The sequence below is a fragment of the Chrysochloris asiatica genome, unplaced genomic scaffold (genome assembly GCF_000296735.1).
Source record: "Chrysochloris asiatica unplaced genomic scaffold, ChrAsi1.0 scaffold00022, whole genome shotgun sequence".
In the NCBI taxonomy this organism is placed as follows: Eukaryota; Metazoa; Chordata; class Mammalia; order Afrosoricida; family Chrysochloridae; genus Chrysochloris; species Chrysochloris asiatica.
This window is the reverse complement of record NW_006408540.1, coordinates 24,331,501-24,357,097: the sequence shown is the minus strand read 5'-3', so window position 1 is coordinate 24,357,097 and position 25,597 is coordinate 24,331,501. Positions and strand designations below refer to the sequence as shown.

General features: G+C 40.7%; 1 protein-coding gene across 1 annotated transcript in view; it reads right to left on the bottom strand.

Moving 5' to 3' along the window:
* ITM2B (integral membrane protein 2B) overlaps nucleotides 1-22,547 on the bottom strand; it is a 29,503-nt gene extending 6,956 nt beyond the window's left edge. Inside the window, exon 1 of the mRNA XM_006837639.1 lies at nucleotides 22,209-22,547. Coding sequence (XP_006837702.1) covers nucleotides 22,209-22,325 — 117 coding nt within the window. The 5' untranslated portion in view covers nucleotides 22,326-22,547. The remainder of the gene's footprint in view (nucleotides 1-22,208) is intronic.
* Between the last annotated feature and the right edge of the window lie 3,050 nt (nucleotides 22,548-25,597).

The window sequence follows — 25,597 nt, the reverse complement described above, 5'->3', positions numbered from 1 at the left end:
ATCACAATCCTCACAAACACACACCATAGTTTTCTACTCAATTTTGAGTGATTAAAGTATCGTCTAACATTGAAAAAGTCAGAAGAGGTTAGAGCAACTCTATTTATTATCTTACACTATCTTATGCAATGCTATGGCACTTATTGTTGTTATGTGCCTTTGAGTCAGTTCCGACTCACAGTGACCCTGTATGGGGTTTCTGAGGAGCAGCTGGTAAGCTGGAACCATCTACTTTGCAGTTCAAATTAACTTTGCAGTCGAGCACATTAACCCGCAGCACCACGCTAGGGCTCCTGGACCCTGTGTATTTCAAAGTAAGGCTAGCTCTTTGGTGGTGGTGGTGGTGGCGTGCCACAGAGTCGGTCCCGGCTCATAGCGAGTCTGTACAGGGTTCCTGAGGCTGTACATTTTTAAGGGAGCAGAAAGCCTTTTCTTTCTCCCACAGAACAGCTGGTAGTTTCGAACTGCTGACCTTGAGGTTAGCAGCCCCACTCGTAACCACTCTGCTACCAGCTCTATAGTACACATTAATAAAATTAAGTACTAGATTGTTGCTGGTAACTTACATTTTATATCACATGTAGACCATCTTAATAACTCATAAGAAAAAAAATCAGAGGAAAATCAAGACATAATAATATTAAACGAAAATTCTCAAAACAATTAGAATCTCAAGAGAATTAACTTACTATCCAGAAGTACTCCTACAATTTCCCTGTCCCACCCTAAAAGGATCCCAGTTCATCTTATTTTGAATACAAAGGTAGTAGCAGAACATGAGGAAAGATTCAATAAGAAATAGATTTATTAAGAAACACAGAAGTAGCATATAATTGTGAGAATTCTGATTTCAATGCACTCATGGAAATAATTTGGATTGGTACATCATCTGGAGTCAGGATATCCTCAATCTGTAGACACTTTCTTTGCCCTTCTAACTCACACCCTTCCGAGTTGCCAAAGTCATTTCTAATTTGCCCTCAGGTTCACGTGTAAAGAGCTGACAAGACAAGGAAGATTAGTTACCCTGCTGATGCCACATAACTACTGACTCATGAACTAGCACTGACAGGAGAGCAATGGTTTCAGATAGCTTGAGACTATCAATAAAAGGTGTTCTAGTTCAGTGTCGATTCCTGGTGTGGCACTGTAGGATCGGCACTGGACTACAAACAACAAGGTCAGCAGTTCAAACCCACCAGCTGGTCCTTGGAAACCCTACACAGGATTGCTATGAATCCTAACCGACTCCACAGCACTCAACAATAGTTCACTGTGTGTGTGTGTACAAATTCGTAAATACCTGGACTCTTTCCACTATGAGATGACTTAAGGTAGGAAGGAGACTTGGCTGAAGTCTTTACAGATGAATACAGTATAAGCAGAAGACAGAAGCAGCATGAAGACAAACCAAACAATCAATTGCATGCACAGAAGCAAGGTGGGTGTATTAGACCAGGAAAACAGACAAGGATAAAACAAGATACTCAGGGAAGAACGAAAGTTAAGACTCAATACACAGGGCTAAGTCAAAAATCATTGCTACTACTGTTCCAATTCATACTTGTGCAGGATTATTCCAAACAAAACATGCTTAAACATGTCTCTGAAATCAGTGGATGGCTGCAAACAAGTTCTCTTAGTAACACTATACTTGTCTTATCCTCGTTAGGGTGCCTTAAAAAAACAAGTGGCTTATGTAGGGTTTCTGCTGGACAGTAAGGTTATGGTGACTGCTTTTTGGGACCACAAATGGATGATATCTTGATAGATTTTTTTCCAGAGGACACAGTGTGATCATGAGGGCTTACTATAAAGTTTTAAGGAGATGGAAAATTACAGTGGTGAAGAAAAACCTGGGCCCACGGATATTACAACAATGCGCCTGCTCATTCTTTATAAGAGGATAGTAGCAAGGCTTGTCCTACATTTCGTTGGAAATCCTTATCCTATATACACCCTTTCAGTCCTGAACTTAGCCCTTTTTGATCCCCAAACTCAAAGAACATTGAAAGGGAACACACTGAGTCCTTGGAGGATGCCAAAACTGTCCTTTTGATGTGGTGTAAATTAAAAAAATGAAGAATTCTTTAGGGAAGGGTTGTTTAAAAAGATGGAATTACCACTTTCAGAAGAATATAGACCTAGATGGAGGATATCAAGAAACTAGTCTCACATTTTTACATTTTTGTTTAATAAGGTTGCTATGATTTTATCGCATAATTTTTTAAATTTTCCCTTGTATAAAGTGATATTGTTGTTGTTAAGTGCTGTTGAGTTGGTTCTGACTCACAGCAACCCTGTATAGGGTTTCCAGGAAGTGGCTGGTGAGTTTGAACCTTAGGGTTCAAACTGACCTTTTGGTCAAGTGCTTGTCCTACAGCGCCACACTACAACTCCAAACAGTGATCTAAGAATCCAAAAAGTGTGCTATATGCCGCTGCAGTAAGCATACTTGTCAATGTATTGTGTCATACTTAAAACAAGTGTACTCTAATGAGGTGTGCTCACCATGGAATGGCCAATCATTCAAAAGAGCAACATCTACTTAAGGACAATATTGAAAGGAATGGGAAGGAGGGTGGGATGGAACTAGGAACCACAGGGAGGAAGCTGGATAACTGTTGTGGCAGGGAAGGGATTGCATTCACTGAGATGAAACCAAGTGCATGATTTGTCCATGTAAAATTGATCTTCTTTGTCAACTTTCACTCAATTCATAATAAGAAGTTTTGGAAAATCTTATTTTAAAGATAAAGGCAGTAGAAGAACAACATGAGGAAAAAACTCAATAAAAACCCTACTTTTTAAAGTTAAGAGGCATGCAACTAAGCATGTAATTGTGAGAATTCTTGATATTCATACACTCATGGAAATAATTTTGATTAGATCATTTCAGGTCATGATATCCTCAGTCCATAGATGTTTCCTTTGCCCTTCTAACTCAAAACCTTCACTCTGGACACTGCATTATTTAATGAAAATAAACCTCAAAGAATTGGTCCGGTCTTACAAGATAACACATCTGTGAAAAACATTACAAGACTCCCACGGAGTCATACAGTATTATGAAACTTAAATGATCAAGCATACATGTTTGGCTTGAGCCTTTGTCTAATATAAACATCGGAGGAGATAAGAAATATTTCCTAGCACAATTAACTTCAGGGTGGAGGCAGGGTGGGGGATGGTAATGGTCATTTCTAAAACATTTGGTATCAGCTGCTGAGACAGCCAAATGTGCGCCCACACCCACCCTGTTTGGCAGGCTTTCCTGGAACAGTACATAAGTTAATAGCCGAAGAGGCCCGGGTAGACACCTCTAAAAGAATATGCAGCCATCACTGTCATTTTAAAACAGGGCTTCGAACCAATTCTTCCCAGTCTTGGCAGAGGAATTGAAACTGAAGAGACCCGAATTTTAAAAAATTTGGGTGAACTGGAATAACCAGAACGGAAAAAATTACAGGTTGACGCCCTGCTAGAAACTCAATATTCCTCTTAGAAAACAAGGGCAGCATACTCATTCATAGCAATCAACTTACTTTCCGGTTGGATTTGGAGCAGAGTCAGACAGAACAGCAGTGCCTTCCTCAAAGATGGCGGCTCTGAATGTGTGGATGTGTCCACAGTCCTGCACAAGTAACCCACTATCAACAACAGGCTCCCCAAAGAGCTCTCTGTGCCTCTCCGCTCCAGGGCTTCTACCTTTAACTTTCCTGCTCCAGCTATCATTCCAGAGGATGCAAATTTGAAAAATCTGGGTCTGGCTCGTTCGGTTTTGCAATCATCAAAACTACCAACTGTTCCTCAGGCCTTCTGCTCCGGTAAAGACTTACAGCCTCAGAAACCCTCTACAGGGTCGCTATGGGTCGCAACTGCAGCAGCACATCACCACCACCACCACTACCATGAGCCGAACTGACTCCACTCCACAGCACAAAATCACCACCACAAAAGACAAATACTAATTATTCAGGCAATTATAAGTATTTAAGGGCACTATATAAGTAGGACAGGAGTTCTGGTGTGGCGCTGTGGGTTAATACACCAGACTGCAACTGCAAAGCCATTTGAACTGCAAGGTTGGCAGTTCAAGCTCACTAGCTGCTCCTCAGAAACCCTATACAGGGTCACTATGGGTCAGAACTGACTCAATGGCACTTAACAACAACAAAAGTAGGACAAAGAATGAACAAAATCATGGAGAAGTCAGATGTATGGCACTTCCTAGGACAAGTGTTATCTATAGATGGAATGCCCAATATGGTGTTTTGTTTTGTTTTGTTGGGGGTGTGGTTACAAAAGATGAAGATGGAAAGGTAATTGCCTATCTGTCAGGTCGCAAAGTGCCTATGTACACTATGTTATGGAGTTTGAATTCTCATGTTCGTTTTTTAAAAACCACTTTAAGTATTTCTCAAAGATTTCTAAAATGCTTCACTAATCCACAGGTCATTTACTCAACACCTCATCAGTGTCAAACACACAATCAGAAGTAAGAGCCTTTGGAGCGATTGATTACAGGCCCCAAGACCACATATCACAGTTACATACTTCGTAAAAGAGTTACCACATCTTCAATATCTACTTAATCTCATTTTAGCTCTAAATTCCTAGGGATCACTTTCTACCTGCAAAGGAAGAAGTCACATACAGATCCCATCTCTTCCTACTAGGCTTAAAGGTTCTTGTGAACACCCATTTCATTTTATTTCGCAACACAGGTAGCTCAAAGCCAAGCTTGGCACTGATAGTTGGTATTCAACAAATATTTGATAAATACATTAAGAAATTTTTCTTAAAAGCTCCAATCTTTAATGGTCTACAAAAGTGGAAAGTCAGAAATTACTAGAAGATACTTCAACAGCAAGCCAACAAGTGGCACGAGTAGCCAGGATTAAAGGGAAATCAGGAGGAAAACAACAGGAAGACTTTAGAAAGGATAAAAGTCTATAGCTATTTAACAACAACAAAAAACAAAACAAAAACAAAACAGAAGACAGCCCTCCTTGGTTCAACATTTATTTGTTGTGTTTTTATGTCAGTTTCAGCTCATAGCAACACTGTACAGTAAGGTTGGAATCACTGACCTTGTGCTTGTCCTACAGCACCACACCAGGACTCCATTTATTTATTTAGAATCTGCTATTGGCAATGTAAAGGAGCTCTGGTAGCATAGTGGTTACGAGTCGGACCGCGAACCTCGAACCTCAAGGTCAGCAGTTCGAAACTAGCAGCTGTTCCGCGGGAGAAAGATGAGGCGTTCTGCTCCCGTAAAAATTTACAGCCTCGGAAACCCTGTACAGGGTTGCTATGAGTCGGAACCAACTCCACGGCACATAACAACAATTGGCAATGTAAGGTCAGTGGTTCAAGCTCACCAGCTTCTCCTTGGAAACCCTATGCAGACTTGCTACGGGTCGGAATCGACTCAATGGCACTTAACAACATTGGCAATGTGGAGTCCTGGTGTGGCATTGTGGGTTATTGCACTGGGCTGTAAGGTCGGCAGTTCAAGCTCACCACCCACTCCTTGGAAACCCTATAAGGGTCGCTATGAGCCTCGACTCAGGGGCACTTAATAACAAAATTGCAATGTAAAAGGAGGAAGACCCCTAATGAGTAGGATTGGTACAGTGGCTGCAGCGATGGGCTCAAGGGTAATAACTGTGGTAAAGGCAGTGTTTTGCTCTGTTATGCATAAGGTCGCTATGAGTCAGACCTAACAACAATGTGCGATGGAGAGTCCTGGTGAGGCTCTGCAGTACTAAACTGCTAACTGCAAGGTTGGAGGTTCAAATCCAGCAGCCACTTCTCAGAGAGCCTATACAGGGTCACTATAAGTCAGAATTAACTCTACAACAGCACTTGACAACATTTGCAATGTACTGTGCTAGCAAGAGCCTGTGAGAAATTTAAATGTGATTATGATATGAGTTTACAGGCAACATTACATTACAACAATTGTATAAATGGTGTTTTAATATGACACTGAGTCGTGGACACTGTTTTGAAGTACACTCAAAACACAAAAATGTTTAAGCTAAGAGATTTATGACAAGTTCTTCTTTCTTTTTTTTTAATACTTTGAAGTGTAGTAAGCTTTAAATCCCAAAAGCCATATATGTAAGATTTAAGGATTAAAAACCCCATGATTATTTCAAAATACATAGGAAAAGTGCTTGGTAAAAGTCAGCTATTTATAATACAGTCTCTCAGCAAACTATGAATAGAGGTAGCATTCTTAACCCGAATAAAGTGAATAATCAAAAACCTAGAGCAAATTGAATATTTAATGGTAAAACTTTAGAATTAACACTACATCCTTTAAGTTAGAAATATAAGGGATGTCTACTAAAACTATCCCATTGTTTCTATTCAACATTTTCCAAGCTAACCTCCCCAGTACACAAAGGACAGTGCCAGAAACAACTGGTATTAAGATAAGGATTGGAAAAAGAAGAGAATCATCTGTGATAAAAATCCAAACTAACTGGAGTTGCACAAGATAGCTGAAGAGTCATAACCCAAAATCAACTGTGTAAGACTTATGCATAAACACATGAAGAGCATCATTAGTCACAACCGATACAAACTAAAGACAAGCCAACTGGTGAGCCCCCTAATGTGTTTCCGAGTAGAAATGTGCTCCAGGTTTTTCAATGGCTGAGATATTCTGGAAGTAGACTGCCGGGCAACCCCTGGGCGGATTCTGATCTCCAATCTTTTGGTTATCAGCAAGCACAGTGGCTGTGCTACACCCAAGGACTCCTGAGTGGTCACTACAGAGTCACGTTGTTGTTGTTGTGAAGTGCTGTCGAGGCGATTCTGACCCATAGCAACCCTGTATAGGGTTTCCAAGGAGCAGCTGGTGAGCTTGAACCACCGACCTTACAGTTCAAACGGCTTTGCAGAAATTCCCTATACATCCTTCAAGAGGAACATTACATATTCAAATCCTCAACATTTGTTGAATCTATATATAATGTTGAATCAAAACAAATTTAAAAAGGAACGCAACACCAAACACAGCATGATATTTAATAGTTTTAGAACATAAAATTGTACTATATACTTGTTTTCTCCATATTTTTGTATACTTGGGATTTCATAATTAACGAATAAAATAACAACAAAGAAAATCACCCACGAACAAGATTCATCCCTGACAATGCCTTTTTAAACTTCACCTGGCCTAATTTAAAACCAGCCACCAAGTATTTCCTTTTCTGTACTGACAGGAAACTGGTGCACCTAAAATTATACCAGTAAGGCACCAGAACTCCCACAGGTGCTGTACAATTATCACCTCATTAATCTTTCTAAACCTCAAGTATTTACCCCAGTTTATAAATGAAGACACCGAAGCACAAAACTGTCCCATAATCACCTCAACACTAGATGTAGAAATAGACTCTTTTCAAAAGCATTTCACACTAGCACTTTAGTAATGCATTTTAAATTAATCTTATCCTATGATACAGTAAAATTACTTAACCAATTATATCTTCAAAACAAAATGGAGGAAAAAAATTGGGCGTCAGTGCTTTAGTTAGTCAAGAATTAGGACACCTCCATCAATTCCCTATGGTTCAATACCTGTACTTCAGTTAAAAACTCAAATAAAATGTACGGGCCTTTCATACTTTTATTCTGTTCCCAAACTAACAGATCACTTCACATCACTTCTAACTTGAGTCGTCTTTAGAGGATCAATGAAGCTTTTGAAAGAATTTTTTTTTTCAAAGTTCTCGTATATACTTGAATTATGGCAAATGAAACAAAAATGCAGCAACAAAAAAGTAGCTCCCAGGGTTAAACATTACATAGCAAGAACAAAAAAGTAACAGGAAAACAGAAGGGCACCACTACAATTCACGCAATTCAAAGCATCATGAGCTACAGATACTGCATTTTTTGAAAATGAACTTCTCATACATTATCTAAAAATGTCTAGCTCTCTACTATTCTCTCATCATCTTTTTTTTTCCCTACATGAAAACTAAACAAATCAAAGTCCCTTTCTACATTGTTGCTTGGATCTGAACTTTGATCTTCACTTTCCAGCTGGGCATGTTTCCTTCTATGAATTTAGAAAATCACACATCTGAACTACTTCCCCTGTGAAGGAACTCTAAAGAACTAGGTGCTGCCAAAGATGCAGGTTGGACTTTTTTTTCTTGTGTTTGTTGCTTATTCTCACCAGTATACCACAGGAAGCCTGCAGCAGGTGCCTCCTCCCACTTCCTCTCACAGCTTCCTCCCAGCTTCTAGGAAGAGCGTTCGTAGATTAAGCTGTTCAATGTCTCAAACTTCATGATTAGCTTTTTTTAAAAAATGATTTTGTTGTGAATTGAGTGAAAGTTTACAGGGCAAATCAGTTTTACATTCAACAAATCATATACCTTGTTTCATTACAATGATTATAATGCCCTCCATATACCATCCGTTAACAGTATTTCTCTCTATTCATTTTAGTTTTTTTTTAAACACTAATGCATACATAGTAATTTAAACCACCAAAGGGCACATTCTGCAAGTCTGCCTCCTGGCCACCAGCTCTCAGTGCCTCTTTCCATGAATCTAGAGTCCTCAGCTGCTCCCCCTCTCCATGTCCCCATCTCTGCCTCCACCTCTGGCTTCGCTGCTTCTCTGGATAAGGTCCGGCACTCCACTTGTGCTCTTCTTCCTTGATGGTCCTAGGGTCCTCTGTTTCTGGACTGTAAGATTAATTACTCCCCCTTTTTTGTTATGAAACTTCTACATCTACAAATATGACAGTTGCAATTAGTTATGATAACAACGACTCACTATTGAATCATAAGAATCCAACCAATCAGAATTTCTTTCTGATAAGTTCCTGGTTCTTCAGTATTTAAACTCTGAGGAAAAAAACCTTTTCCATTTGCAGTACTTTGGTGAATCCTCAGGAATCCTCATGAAGTGCTGTCCAATTCTAGGTAATTTCGTTTCTTCAATCATTTTTTTGCTTTAATTTTAACAGATGCTCCAGTTTGCTCTTTGACACCCATAAGTAATTTTCAGTTCTGGATTTTAGAGACTGGATTAATACAGTAAGTGATGTTGTTGTTAAGTGTCATCAAACTGGTTCGGACTCATAACGACCTTGTATAGGGTGGGTTTACTGTAAATCTTAAGGAACAGAAAAGCCTCATCTTTCTCCTGAGGAATGGCTGGTGGGCTTGAACCACTGAATTTATGGTTCCAGTCCAGTGCTTACCCTACACAGAACCACTGAGCTCCATGGGATAATTATAGACCATAGAAAACCAAGAAAATCATGCCTGTGGCGAATAAATTCAACACTATCACAAGAGGAATTAGAGATTCAGGAAAAAACATGACTGGAATATGTACACAACTGTAGATTTCAAAGTTTCAGGGCTGGCTCAGGGGCGTTGACCACCTGGCTACATGGTGGTCAGGGTATGACTCATGACTATGTGGGCCCTAGGCCCCAACTTTCTTGATAACATGGCTGTTTGGGGCTATCATTAAGGACATGCCCAGGCAAGTTCTCCAATTCTCCAAGCAACCCTGAGGGCAAAGCTACTATGTTGCTGGTTAATGATCAGAAAGAACTCAAATGGAGTCTGAACTTACGTTTAGACTCAAATGGAGTTAGATGGCTCTATAAACTGCAGCCTTCAAGCGCCTGAGAACTTAAGCTCTAAAAGTCCACCTAAGGCACAAACCCACTGCAATCAAGTCAATTCCAACTCACAACGATTCTATTCAGGGTTTCTAAGACTATAAATCTTTACAGGAGGAGACAGCTTCATCTTTTTCCTAAGAAGCAGGTGGTGAGTTTGAACCATCGACCTTGTGGTTAACAGTCCAGTTCTTGGCACAGAGTAAATGCTCAATAAACTACAGTTACTATGATCTCCATCACCATCTGTCTTAGCTGGGAATAAGCTGAAACAAGCATCTAATGAGGCTGAAGCCAATTAAGAAACAACCTACTCCAGAATACTTTGAAGGCCAGCTGAAAAAAATACATTACTGGAGGGAAAAAAAATAGCTTCCTAGTCCCTATGAAAATTTTTAAACAGAAAAAACAAAAACCCTGGTTATTCTTTTAAGAAGTATTTAGTAAATTTCCAAACTGTTTTCCTAGCTACAGCCTTGTTGTTTGGTGCCTAAGTTGGCTCTGACACATTAACGACCCTAAGCACAGCAGAATGAAACACTGCCCATTACTGCACCATCCTCACAATTGTTGTGTTTGAGCCCATTGTTGCTGCCACTTTGTCAGTTTATCTTGGTGGGGGTCATCCTGGTGTGATGCTGTCGGATAAGCACTGGACTACTCATCACAAGGTCAGGTCGGTGGGTTAAACCCACCACAGCCACTCAGAAACGTTAAACAGGACTGCAGGATTGCTATGAATTGGAATCGATTCCACAGCACTTAACAATAACTACTTTACCAAGCATTATGTCCTTCTCCAGATCCCTCCTGACATACTCAAAGTATGAAAGACTAAGTATTGCCATCCTCACTTCTAAGACGCCTTCTGGCTGTACTTGTTTTAATATCGATTTATTTGTTTTTCTAACAGTCCACGGTACTTTCAATATTCTTCTGCAACACCGTAATTCAAATGCTGCAATTTCTTCTCTAGTCTTCCTTAATCATTATCCAACTTTCACATGCAAGAGGTGACTGAGTCAAGGGCACATTAGTTCTCAAACTGACATTTTTGCTCTTGAACATTTTAAAGAGGTCTTGTGCAGCACAGTAGCTGCTACTTCCATGCACAATGGGTGGAGGAGATTCAAGCAAAATGAAGTCTTTGACAACTCCGATCTTTTCTCCACTTACCATACTATTTATTGGTCTAATTGTGAGGACATTCATTTTATGTTGACGTACAAATCACACTGAAGGCTATAGTCTGATCTGAATTCATCACCAAGTGTTTCAAACACTCTATGTTTCTAGCAAGCAAGGTCTTATCATCTGCATATTGCAGGTTGTTATGAGTATTCCTCCAAAACTGTTTTGTAGACGTTGCACCGATTATAGTATCTTTCTTTCCTCAACACTGAAGCACCAAAATGATATGATTCAGTAAACTACTCATAACAATAATTACAAAAATATTCTGGTGTGGTGATGTGGGATAAAGCATTGGACTGCAAACTTGGTTTGAACCACAAGGTCGGAGATTCAAACCCACTAGCCTCTCCTTGGAAACCCTACACAGGTTTGCTATGAGTCAGAACTGACTGGACAGGGTGTAACAACAACACGTCTTAACAACGTGAGGCAGTATGGGCTCAGTGCCTTCCATGCAGGAGACTGGGGTGTGATTCAGAGCCACTGCCCATATGTCACTGGAAGCTGGTAAGCTGCTATCATGCAGAACAGCTTTCATCAGAGCTTCCACACTAAAAAGGACTAGGAAGAAAGACCTGGTGATCTAATGCCAGTGAAACCCCTGTGGATCACAATGATTGACAGCATTTCATTCCATTGTTACCATGAGTCTGTGCTGACTGCATGGTGGCTACCTGCAACTGTATGTTGCTGTTGTTGCTAAGTGTCATCAAGTCGGTTCCAACTCATAGCAACCCAATGTACAGTTAGTTTCCAAGGAATGGCTTGGTAGGTTTGAACCATCAACCTTGTAGTTAGCAGGCCAGAACTTATAGCCTCCAACAACCACATATAAAGCACAAAATCTTTGGCTGAGAAGCTAATAATCTATAGACATGTTTGCAAATGTTTCCAAACAAATACAAACATTTGTTTGCATTCTCTTGTTACCTCAAACCAGTATCTGAATTTTGCTTTCTCATTTGATTCTTAAATAGGAGGTTCTGTCAAGTGTGATAATGGCCATGATAAATTATTTCACACAGAAAAAGGAAGCATTTTTACATGATTAGCAATTTATAGAAATAGAACTGCTCCTTATGACACTTACAGGTCTCACACTGGATTTCACATGGACCCCTGGCCACCTGTCAATATTGGCTTCTAGTATGTTGTTTGTTGTTAAGTGTGGTCAAGTCGATTCCAACTCATATCAACCCTGTAAAGGGTTTCCAAGACTATAAAAATCTTCGCAGGAGTAGAAAGCCTCATTTTTCTCCTGCAGAGCAGCTGGTAGGCTCAAACCACCAAGCTTGTGGCTTCCAGTCTAGTGCTTATCCTACAGAGCCAGTTATATTATTCTGGAGTTAAAACTGAGGTGGTTTGAAAAATGACAACTTAATCTCAAAGTACAATGTCTACAAAGCATATTTCTTATTAATGTAATTTCTTGCTAACAAATCTTACAACAGAAATACAGGAACAAAAGAGTTATTGAAGTTATTCTGTAACAATTTAACTGTTGTATATAATCTGTGTGTTCTGAATTATGTTATTAGTACCATGCAAAATTAGCGCATGTCTAAATTTAAAAAAGCAACTCAGGATTAAAATCAGCCTGTACCGCTCTTAGGGCTGGACCATACCTTAATTATTTTTGTATCGTTATGAACAAGCAGAATATCTGGTATAAAGCAAAACGTTACCATTAATAATAAAATATTTTATTATTTTTCTACATATTTTTAAGGATGACCATTATTTCTCTATAGTGTTTATTCAATTTTTACTTTGTATAAAACTATATTAGTGATAAAATGTTATGAAGCAGTATGTGAACAATTTCAAATTCATATTGGTGAGATTAAAGACTGGGGTAGCTAAAGGAAAGCTAGTGCTACTCATTTGTTTTATGGACAATAGGATGATAAATGCTATTTGTTGGTAATTGCTGTTGTTATTGAGTGTTGTTAAGTGTTGTTGTTAAGATTCTGACCCATAGCCACCCTGTATAGGGTTTCCAAGGAGTGACTGGTGAGCTTGAAACACTGACCTTGCAGTTCAAACTGACTTTGCAGTCTGACACATCAGCACCACACCAGGACTCCTGTTGTTGTTGTTAAGTGCTTTCGAGTGGGTTCCGACCAACAGTGACCCTGCATAGGGTTTCCAAGGAGTGACTGCTGAGTTTGAACCACCAAGCTTGTATCTCAAAAGGCTTGGCAGTGCATTAACTCACAGCACCACACCAGGACTCCGGTTAGCACTATGTTAATTAAGCACTTTGCTGCTAACCTCACTGCATCGAAAGGCTAGTGATTTGAAGCAGGTTAGCAGCTCAGTAGGGGAAAGATCTATTGATCTGCAGAGGAAACCAAATGGGGCAAGTACCTCTTATTCCATATAAGAATATCAACTCCTTTTCTGCAAATTTTTATTATAGAAACATTCTACTCTAGGGTCACTGTGAGGATTTAAAAAAACACTACAATATGCCTATTCTTGAGACACAATGACATTATCTCTATACAAAGAACCTAGGAGCTCTACTGCCTAGCACACCAAATGGATGGACACTACCGAACTGGTTATCATTTGATCTCGTTCCCTACTCCACCTCTCTCCTAGCTCTTGGATCCAGGGTTGCTTTCCTGTGAAAAGCAGATATATTTAAAACCCAACCAAAGCCACTGCCATCGAGTCAATTCTAGTATAGGGTTTCCAAGGCTATCAATCTTTACAGGGGCAGAAAGCCTGCCTCATCTTTCTCCCGGAGTGTGGCTGGTGGGTTTATACTGCCCACCTTGCTGTTAGTAGCCCTGTGCTGACCCTATAGCATCATTAAGGCTCCTGATGGACAGTTAAGTAAGTTGTAAATGAAAAGACAAGCACTGAAATCAGCCTAACCAGAAACTGCTATAACTACTGGGAGAACAGAACACAATACGGATTGTCCGTGTTGGACAAAATTATAGGGAATAATTCAAAATCGTAAATAAACCAAAAACAAGAGTCTGATACAATAAAACACCAAAAAAGTGATATAGCAGCATAAACAACTATTTAGGGCAGAAATTCTCTAAATTCTCCAAAATACCATTGTAGGGGGGTCTGTGAAATCAAGTTATTTGTCATAAAACTAAGACATCATTTGCTTTACTTCACTCATTCGGTACAGTGGAGTTTTCCGGAAACAAATGGGTGCTAGCAGCACAACAGACTGAATGCAGCTGAGGGGAGAACCCAGCTGTGAAGGCGTGCAGTTCTGTACTCTTCAAGTGTGACTCATCCTCCCCGCACAGGCTGTAGGCCAAAATTGGTCACATAATTTGCCAGCCCTGCTCTCCACTGTAAAGACTGTAATGCAGTGGCCCATGGCAGACCTTCAGTGGTTTTGCCCGAAATTCTTAACGGAATTAGTTCTTAAAATTCAAAATTCATACTTAAAAATTAAAATCCTAATTTCTAGCTTCACTTTAAAAATTGGAGAATTAGGCAACGCTTGAAACCTCCTCTTTTTTTTAAATGAAAATGATGAATGTTCTAACTTGCTTTAATATGCCAAGAGTCAGCTTCACTATCTGGTTTGCCCCAGGAGGCAATACATTCGCCACCTGTGTTTAACATGTCTAGCATTTATCTCCGGAAATTCTGTTCTAATGGTAGAATGAGAGAGAATTAATTAAATTGTAGGAGAAAATTATGAAATTAAAGATAAAACTGACGCAGTATATATTTTGTTGTGTGTCATCAAGTTGGTTCCAACTCATAGCAACCCTGTGTAACTTGTCTGAGAGTGGCTGGTGGGTTTGAACTGTCGTCCTCGAGGTTACCAGTCCAGTCCAGTCCAGTGCTTACCCTACAGCACCAACCAGGACTCATTATATATGCTGATGTTAAGTGCCTTCGAGTTGGTTCTGACTCATAGAGACCGTGATAGGGTTTCCAAGGAGTGGCTGGTGGGTTTGAACCACCAACATTGCAGTAAGCAGTCCAGTGCTTACTCTACAGTGCCACATCAGGACTCCAATTGAAAGAACAGGGCTGCAGAAAAATTCCTCAGTATCCTTCTCTTTCATTACTATAATTATCATTTTACTATTTGCTCGGCTTGAGACGTGTCCACAGGTCATGAATAGTATACACAGCAGAACAGAAAAACTAGTTGAGGTTGGCTGACAAAATGAATTTTCAGAGCACCTATATAAAACAAACTGGCTCTCAAAATCAATTTGCCCACTTACAAAGATAGATCCTTCTTCGTAAACTGTAGCAGTCCATGTGATTGAACAAGGCAGCTTACCTTTTTGGTTTTGATATTAAAATTTAATTATTACATAATTAAAACAGAAAAAACAATTCAACACTCAAGCTTTATCCTTAACTTCCCCATAGTGACCCTGTATAGGGTTGCCAGGAGCAGCTGGTGAGCTTGAACTGCCAACCTTGCAGTTCAAACTGGCAAAGTCCAGCATATTAAAACCCACAGTGCCAAGGGTTTTAAAAGTTTGTGGAAAATTCTACCATCTTTTAATTCCATTTTCCCACAACCTTTTTGATACCCCCTTATACAAAAATGCATCAAAACTTCGTTTCTTTGAAGTTCTACTATGCCGAAAAAGATATAAATACTTCAAATTTTCCAAGTACCAAATAATACCATACTTTGTGTCACTCTCTCAAATTACTTTCTAAGATGTTTACATTTAAAAATGGAGTATTTATAAACTATAAACTTTATTTCAATACTACTTTATCACAGTTATAATTTATACTAGCTTTGTTGTTGCTGTTAAGTGCTGACTAGTTGCTTCTGATCCATAGTAACCCTGTATAGACTTTCCAAGGAAGAAATGGTGGGTTTGAACAGCAGTTCAGTGCTTATCCTACAGTGCCACATTACTACTAGAAATGTATCAGCATTGTTGTAGTTATGTGCCGTGGAGTCGTATCTGACTCATAGCGACCCTGTACAGGGTTTCCGAGGCTGTAAATCTTTACAGGAGCAGAAAGCCTCATCTTTCTCCCACGGAACAGCTGGTAGTTTCAAACTGCTGACCTTGCGGTTCACAGCCTGATTCGTAACCACTATGCTATCAGAGTATCAGTATTAGATGACAAAATATCAAATGAAAAGGTAATTGTTCTCAGTTTTACAACTCAAGATTCAAATTTTTCTAGGCATAAAAACATTCTACGTTCATTCCTATTTGATTTATTCTCAAATGGGGACATAATTAAGAAATACTGAAGAACATTTTTCTATGATCAAAAAACTTAAAATGTAATTATTTAAAATAATCTTCAATTGTTCAAAACATTAACAAAATTATAATGTATTATGAACATTCTTGAAATTAAAAGCTATTAAGAATATTTATAATAAACACTGATTAAGGGGGAATAATCATAATTAAGTAGTGATTTTTTAGAATATCTTAAAAGTCCTGGTGTTAACCTCTGGACTGCTAACATCAAGGTCAGCGGTTCAAACCCACCAGCTGCTCCTTGGAAACCCCATACAGGGTCGCTGTGAGTTGAAATAGACTATAGCACCTCACAACACGAAGGGCAATTATCTGCAATAAAATTCCCAATTTTCAACTTTCTGCCACCTACCTTTCCCTTTGGAGTCCTGACGTGGTGCTGTAGGGTAAACACTAGGCCACTAACTACAATGGTTTAAATCCACCAGTCGCTCCTTGGAATCAAGGATTGATTTGACAATACTTAACTATCTTCCCTTTAAAAGCCTTTCATTGTTAACACTTTGTGCACAGAAGGTAAAAGATCCAGAAAATAATGATCTTTACATGTAAGCTTCCTAGAAGCATGGTTCTATTTTCTACATTTTTTAGACAAAGCCGATCCCAATCAGAAATTCAGAACTGACAAATTTTTATTTTGTTTTATCTGTTTGTGGGTGGGGAAAGTCCCTAACTCTCTTAGTCTAGGCATTAAGAAAAACATACCAAGTTTGCCAAAAAAGTTTAGGATGAATTCATCCACATTTTCTATGGCTCTTCCTTCATTGCTATTATGCTATACAAAGCAATTCACAAACTTGTAGCTGAAGTATGGATTCAGACAGTATTTCCTTTTGGAAGAAGTGGCTTAGGAGACACACCAGATATTTAAGTCACAGAACAACTAAGAGACAAATGTCCCAGAAGCCACAGGATTTTCCACAATCATTACTTATTACATTGCGTTTCTATGCACTTAACTTACATGCAAATCAAGTTTTAGCCAAGAAATAATAAATAACTCATAAATTAAATTCTAAATCAATTTAAAGAGGAGTCCTCATGGCACAGTTCGTTAACAGCTGAATGGCTAACAGCAAAGTTGGTGGTTAAAACCCATCAGCTGCTCCACAGTAGGATAAAACTTGTCCCAGAACCCATAATCAGTTCTACCCTATGCTACACAGGATCAGAGTCAGAATCGATTTAATAGCAGTAGGTGGGTACTCTGGTAGCGTAGTGGTTACGACTCGGGCTGTGAACCGCAAGGTCAGCAGTTCGAAACTACCAGCTGCTCCGCGGGAGAAAGATGAGGCTTTCTACTCCCGTAAAGATTTACACCCTCGGAAACCCTGTACAGGGTCGCTATGGGTCGGTTCCGACTCCACGGCACATAACAACAACAACAACAACAGGTGGGTACTACGTACAAAAGCCCTGGTGGCACAGTGGTTAAGCGCTTAGCTGCTAACCAAAAGGTTGACAGTTCAAACCTACCAGTCACTCTACGGGAGAAAGTTAGTTTGCTCCCTTAAAGACTATAACCTTGGAAACCCTATGGGGCAGTTCTACTCTTTTATATCGTAACTATGAAGCATAATGGCTAGGAGTCCTGGTATGGCGCTGTAGGATAAGCACTGGACTGACTGCTAATGGCACAATCGGTAGTTCAAAACCACCAGTTGCTCCTCAGAAACTACACAGGTGGCCAAGAGTCAGATCCAACTGGCTGGATGGCACTTAAGAGCAACAAGTGTTTACAAATAACTGAAGTATGTAACTATCCCATAGTAGTACAAAGGGTTAACTTGCTAGGCTGCTAACTAAAGGCTAGTAAAGTGTCTCTGAAAGAAAAGCCTGGCAACGTACGTTTGGAAAACCAGTCATTGAAAACCCTGTGGACTACACTTCTACTTTAACACATACGGGCCCTCCACGGGTCCGAGCTGACTTAAATGGTGACTGGCTGTTTCTTGCTAGGTGTCGTCAAGTCAGTTCTGGCTCATAGCTGCCCTACATATGGTTTTAGAGGTGCAGTTGGTGGGTTTGAGTCCAGCGCACCACACCAGGATTCCAATTGCAACTGGAATTTAGTCAAAATGCAGCTCAGTATCTAGTTAAGTACTTAACTAAGACTAAAGAGAATCAAGCTCCTAAACTCTCCCTCAAGATCAATACGTGTCAGTAAACTATCTGGTCAAACATTTTATGTATCTGCAAAACAAAACAAAAAAACCAGCCATAGGCAACACAATTTACCAACAAAATGGCTTTTGGGAATACCTGTGAGGAAAACAAGCTTGTTAGAGACCTGATATTGAAAAAGGTGTTTCCTAAGCAGATACTGGAGTCCTGATGTGGCACTGTAGGATAAGCATTGGACTGTTACCAACAGGTCACTGGTTCAAACGCACCAGCTGTTCCTCGGAAACCCTGTATAGGGTCACTGTATGTTGGAACCGACTCAACAGTCCTTAACAACAAGCAGGTATTAGTACACCAACTGCTGTTCAACAATGAGGTAGCTGAAACTGAAAATGTGATTATATAATACTTCTATGCAGCACTCCTTTTTCTTTGGCCCACTGTAATATAGGGGAGGAATGTGACATGTTAAACTTAAACACAGAAAGGAAGAAAAGGAACAGTTTGGTTAGGCTAAGGAGGCAGTTATTATTTTTCACAATGAAAACAATTTGATTTCTGCCAAATATAATTATATAATCTTGGCATTTTCATTGAATTTTTAAATTTCTAGATAAGTCCTTACATTACAGACCATCTGGTCCTACCCTCTCATCTTACAGAGAGGAAAACCAAAATTTAAGCTCAAGATCATGCAGTTATGTAACAACAAAACTAGGACTTCTGGTTCACCTGTGAAGTCTTTGATCTCTGCACATATACGAGGGGACTTGCAGAAGTTTGTGGGAAAATGGAACTAAAAAAAAAAACCTGGAATTTTTCCACAAACTGTTTGAAGCTCCCGGATATAACAATTTTTCAAAGTTAAGATATAGAAAAAAACATAAAAGAATGAATTGCTGCCTACAACCTAAAACACACATATTATTTTAAATTCACCTATTCTGCACAAACTATACATGTGTCTCTGATGTAACTTAAAGAGTTTGTACCCACTGAAACTGGCAGAGGAAGATGAAACTAGTTAAGGGTGAAACAGTAAGCTAGCTGAGATAATGTAATCAATAGAAAAAACCCACAAGATTGAAAAACTGGGGAAGTGAACTGCTTCCAACGAGTTCTCATGCTGCAGAGAGAAGAGAGGTTAAAGCAGCAGCTAAGGACAGGAGCAGTGTAAAAGTGCTGGAATGCATGTTATATAAGCCAGCTGACTGGAGAGATCAGAATTCTTGAGGCATAAGGTAGTGGAATCTGCATTTTTCAACTAGAATCCCAGATGATACCAAAGCAGCTGGCCCTCAAGCTCACAACTGAGGAATATTCACTGAGACATACAATATTAAGGACTAGAAGAGGGCTTAAGGGAATTTAAAAATTCTGAATCATTTAAAAATTCTGAACCAAGCAGGCAAAGGAAGCACTCCAGACAAAACGCAATAAAGCTGCTTCTGCAGCAACCCCAAGCAAGTCAGACTAGGTGCTTACCCTTCCTTCACCAGGGTGTCAGAAACTAGGCGCTTAACCTTCACCAGGGAGTGATTATGTAATCACTGCCCGGGCTCAAAGATGAAGAGATCAATTCTTTCACAAATGTCTGTCATTAAGGAAGGTTTTCATTTACCTGTTAAGTGACTGGCTGATTATTAGGATTCTACTTTTAATGTAGGAGCTCTTTTAATAAAGGAGCTCTGGTAGGGCAGCGGTTACGAATTGGGCTGCGAAACTCAAGCGCAGCAGTTCGAAACTACCAGCTGTTTCGTGGAGAAAGATGAGGCTTTCTGCCGCCTGTAAAGATTTACAGCCTCGGAAACCCTATACAGGGTGGCTATGAGTCGGAATCAACTCCATCGCACTTATTAACAACTTTTAACGTAGAGCAATATTTACTTATATAAGTCTTATAGAAGAACTTATAGAAGGAAAAAGAATTAGTCATTTTATATCTGTCAATTTATCTGTGACTGCTTGTCTCACAAAAGAAGACTTTGGACTTTGCTGCTTAGTCCCAGTATTTTTCTTTGGTTATGGGGATCTGAGAAAATAGAAATGGAAAACAAAGCAACTTTTCATGGCTGCTATTACCACAAACTCTGAAGATAGTAAGTTTCTGAGAAATTCCTGAAAACAAGGTTATGGTTTCAGAAATATTAGATCTTAAATCAGATTTTAAATGATCAGATGAATTCATTTTGATTTTTGTCCAAAGATTTTCAAATCTTCATTACAGCAAAACAGATAAAAATGTTCTGAAGCAAAAAATAAAAACAATGCTTTCTTCCCCTCCCTCTTTTTGAGACAAGAGAAGTTATATTTGTTCAGTGAATTTAAAATATAGCTTTGAATTGTTGTGACTAAAGCACTTGATTATCAATCTATTTTAGGTACAATGATTGATAAACAGAGCCAAAGTATGAAACTATTCTGTCTCACAGTGACCCTACAGGATGTCCAAGGCTGTAATCTTTACAGAGGCAGACTGCCACATCCACATTTTTCTCCTGTGGAGAGGCTGCTGGGTTGGAACCGCTGACCTTTAGGTTGGCAGCTGAGAGCTATCACCGCAGCACCAGCAGGCCATCTTAATAAACAGAGAGGTAAGAGAATTTATTATTAGAATTATTGTCTGTGCTTTCCAAACATTTTCTTTTTAAGACCAACTATTTGCAATGTATTCTAGAAAATACTGATACCCAAACCTTTTAATCCGTTAAAGGAATCAGCTCACTGTTTCTACTTCAAGGCAAATCTTTAATTTAAAGATTAACCCGATGTTTGTATTTTGAACTAGAGCATTTCCGGGCAGTGGCATCCAGATTAATAGTACAATCTCAAATTTTTTCTTTCAATAGCTGATTTTTCATTTCCATTAGACCAAAATATAGTAAGTAAAGCTTAGTATTTATACCTGGCGCGCAAATTCTTGGGAAGTAAGTTCACCCTACGCCTTGAAAAACACTAACAAAAAGTAAGCCAAGCCAAGATTACTACAGTCAACTTTTCCAGGAGCACATTTCTGCAGCCTAAAGATCTGCTACGGAATTTTCCTTATTAACTTCTGGGACAATTGCAATCATATTTAAGATACATATATTACTGTAAGCCACGAGAAGTACAACAATAACCGTTCTACTCATTGTTCTTAAGGCTTAAAGGGGCGGTTTCCTAAAATAAAAGAAAATTTTTTACTGGGTGTGGGGGTAAATTTCTCAGGCAAAGAAAGTTTCACTTAGCGAAGAGTTCTCAAGGGATACTAATTGAAAAGCCAACTGTTGGTTTTTCACTGAGATCCACAAAGTAATTACTGATCTTTGCCCAGGAATATTTATGCTGTAATTGTAAAATTAACAGCCAGAACCTTGCTTTCTCCCCTTCCCTCCGGTTCCCTTTGCTCCCTTTACCCAGATCTCCACGGTCAGGTTCACCTACCAGTAACGCAGGGTCATTAAAAAAACAGGTAAGAAAGACGAACGCTTTTTAAAGGAAGGGTTACAGCTGTTGGACTTCGTCCAAGTTCTGCTCAGGCTAGAAAGGAAAGTAGGAAACGGAGGCTTAGGCTTGCAATGATGTCAGCCATTTTAGGCACATAATTTATACAGGAATGGAAGTGCCAAACTCGGTGGTTGTTTTGCACGTCGCTGCTGGTCTCCAGGTCGAGCCACGTCCCGGTCCCACACACCTTCTCTTGGCTGCACAAACGACAGTGAACTCGGCACAATTCTTCCACTTTCCTCTCCCGGCCTCCCAAGTCCCGAGGCCCTGCGCCGAGCACGCACTTCCTTACAAAGAAAGAAGCTGCGGCCGGAGGAAAAGGCGAGCGCGGGGACCCTCTCCTCGAGGCTCTTGCGCCCCGCCAGCGCGACCTCTGCGCGCACTCGCCAGCTCACCACCCCGCGCTGCACTCCCCGACGGGGCCAAGGCCCCCAGACCCGCGTCTACCCGCGCCCTGCCCGGACCCCTAGCCCTCGGACCTTGCAGTCCACCGCGACGGCGTCGGGGGGTATGATGAGCGCCTCCTCGCCGCTCTTGGACTCGTCCTTCTTGGCCTCTTTCTGGGCCAGAGCCGAGTTGAACGTCACCTTCACCATGGCGAGATCTGTGGCGCCCTCGGAGGGCGGTAGGGGGCTCGAGGTGTGGGCTGCGGGGTCCCGGCTGCGTTTGCAGCCTCCTCGGCCGGGCTACGGGCGCGGCTTTACAGTGGCTGCGGAGGAAGCGGCAGTTCGGACGGCAGCTGAAGCAGCGACTGCGGCACAGCCCCCGTGGCCTCCCAGCTCGGGCGCTCGGGCGGGGCGGCTCGGGCACCCACAGGGGCGGGGCGGGGGCGGGGCTGCGCAGGGGCCTGCTCTCGCCCACAGGCGGGGCGCCCAGTCCTGCCTGGGAAAGAGAGAACGCAGCCCTGGGCCGCCTGGATTTTCCAGTTCTGAATTTGCTTCCTTCCAATTTACCTCCAGGCCTAGGGTTGCAGGTTAGTAGCAAAATCGGGTGAACTTTGCTGGATTCGCCACATCAAATCAGTGAACTTCTGGTAGCACCAGGCATGGCCTTCCCTGATCCTGTCAGAGATATTAGTACATCCCCACATCCAGAGCCTTGGTTCTTTGGACCCGATTTAATGGTGCACAGAAATGTTTGAAACGCTGTATCCATGTCATCTAACTTCTTTATCTTCCACGGACCTCACCCAAGGGTGTTACCCCTTCCCTCAGGAGGTCAATGCAAGGAGGGCAAGCCCTGCCTGATCCCAGAACAGCTCAGAGGAAGCCTCTGAATTGATTTGGATGTCAAGTGTCTCACATTTTTAAAACATACCACTCTTGTGCTAGCTTGAACAAAACCTACATGCACAACCAGGCTTTGTGATTCAAGGCTATGTTTTTGGTGATGATTCATTATTTGTTTTCTGCAATGAAAAAAAAAATCATTTAAGGATAAGGCAAAAGTTACCATGATTTGAAGGGGTTTCATTTACAACTGGACTCCTGGTATAGCATTGTAGGGTAAGTACTGAACTGTTTACGACAAGGTCTTCGGTTCAAACCCACTTGCTGCTCTTCGTTATGAGTCAGAACCAACTCCACAGCACATAACAATGTACAACAAATGCAAGAGAGGACACTGACCTGTATTGACACTGGGTTTATGACTTTGGGTAAATGGTTGATCTTGTTCCTGCCTCCCACTCCACTCTCCATATTTAACCAGACATGGGTGTACTCTTGAATGTACCACTTTGTGTCAGCTTTGTCTGTGTCAATGCTGAAAAAATTAGGTTGAGTCTGAGATCCTTAAGGATTAGCCCTGCTCAACGTAGGGCTATGGTGTTCCTAGAATTCCAGTTCAAAGTGGTGTCTTGGTTTCTCCATAGAATGCCGTATCCAAAAAACTCTGGGAAACAGCCCAAGATCTCAGAATCTTTTAGATTAAGGAATGACCCCAAATCATATGCTTTTCAAGGATCATGCTGAGCTGAGATAGAAACTCAGTCCAGATCTCAAGTCAGCATGTTGTGGTTAAGTGCCATGGAGTCAGTGCGGACTCATAATGACCCCGTATAGGATTTACAAGGTGCAGCTGGTAAATTTGAACCACCAACATTGCAATCCGGTGCTTTATCCAACAGAGCTATTCTAAAATTTCACTCAATTGAGCATGGGAAGAGTTGGACACTAACTAGTCATATGACTTGAAACAACGTATTTAAGCTCTCTGGACCTCTTTTGTCCTGGGAGATATGCAGTTGGGTTGACTGTTAATTGATATTTGATAGTAAAAATGTAATCTCATTCCTCCCAGTTAATACTTCTCCAGACTCCTAGTTTCAAAGATTTCTGAGGAATTCCGGAAACCACAGTTTATACATAAATGTACATATATGTTGTTGTTAGGAGCGTGGTGGTTCCATACAATAAGCACTGGACTTTGAACCACAAGATCCATGGTTTGAACCCACCAGCTGCTCTATGAAAGAAAAGATGAAGCTTTTTGCTCCTGTGAAGATTTAAAGCAGGGGTGGGGTAACTTTTTTTCTGCCAAAAGTTATAACATCTTTCATTGGCCATATAAAATTATCAACTTAAAAAATAACTTGCTATTTTTGGACAAACTTTTAATTAATGCACCCCTTACAAAACGGGCTGTGAACCACAAAGTCAGCAGTTCAAAACTACCAGCTGTTGTGTGGGAGAAAGATGAGGCTTTCTGCTCCTGTAAAGATTTACAGCCTCGGAAACCCTGTACAGGGTCGCTGAGTCGGAACCGACTTCATGGCACATAACCACCAATGTGATGGTTGGAGTCCTGGTGTGGCACTGCGGATTAATATGCTGGACTATAAAGTCTAAACCATAAAGTCGAGGGTTCAAGCTCACCAGCTGCTCCTTGGAAACCCTATAGAAGGTCACTGTGGGTTGGAACTGATTCGACGGCACTTAACAACAACAACAACGTGATGGGTGGAACTGTGGTTGCCTTTACATGGCCAGACTAAATGATATCATGGGCCTTATACAGTTCATGGGCTGGACATCCCCCAACCTTAATTTAAAAGCCTTGGAAATTCTATAAAGGTCGCTATGAGTCGGTACCGAGTCAATAGCACTTAACAACAACAACATGTTAGAGACCACAGAACAAAACATTGTGTGGGTCTGTACCACCCTCACAATTGTTACGCTTGAGCCCATTGCTGCTGCCAACTTGTTGGGGGTTTTCTTCTGTTTTGCTGATCTTCCATTTTTCCAAGCATGATGTCTTTCTCTAGGGACTGGTCTCTCATGATAATATGTCCTAAACATGTGAGATGAAGCCTTGCCAGTCTCGCTCCTAAGAAGCATTCTGCAGTAATTCTTCTAACACAGATTTGTTTGTTTTTCTGACAGTCATGGTACTTTTAATATTCTTCTCTGACTTCATGACTCAAATGTGTTGTTACACAGTCTTCCTTATTCGTTGGACAACTTTCACATGCATATGTTGTTATGTGCCGTGGAGTCGGTTCCGTCTCATAGCGACCCTGCATAAGATATCTGAGGCTGTAAATCTTTACGGTAGCAGAAAGCCTCATCTTTCTCCCAAGGAGCAGCTGGTAGTTTCAAACTGCTGTCCATGAGAATAGCAATCCGATTTGTAACCACTATGCTACCAAAGCTCCTTACACTCATAAGAGGCTATTGAAAATACCATGGTTTGGGTCAGGCGCACCTTAGTCCTCAAACACATGTCTTTGCTCTTGAACTCTTTGACGAGGTCGTGTGTAGCAGATTTGCCTACTACAGTACTACTACAAAAATCAAAAGTCATTTGATTTCTTGACTGCTGCTTCTTCAGTTCTCCCAGCTTGAGAAATGCTGAGCGTGTTCTT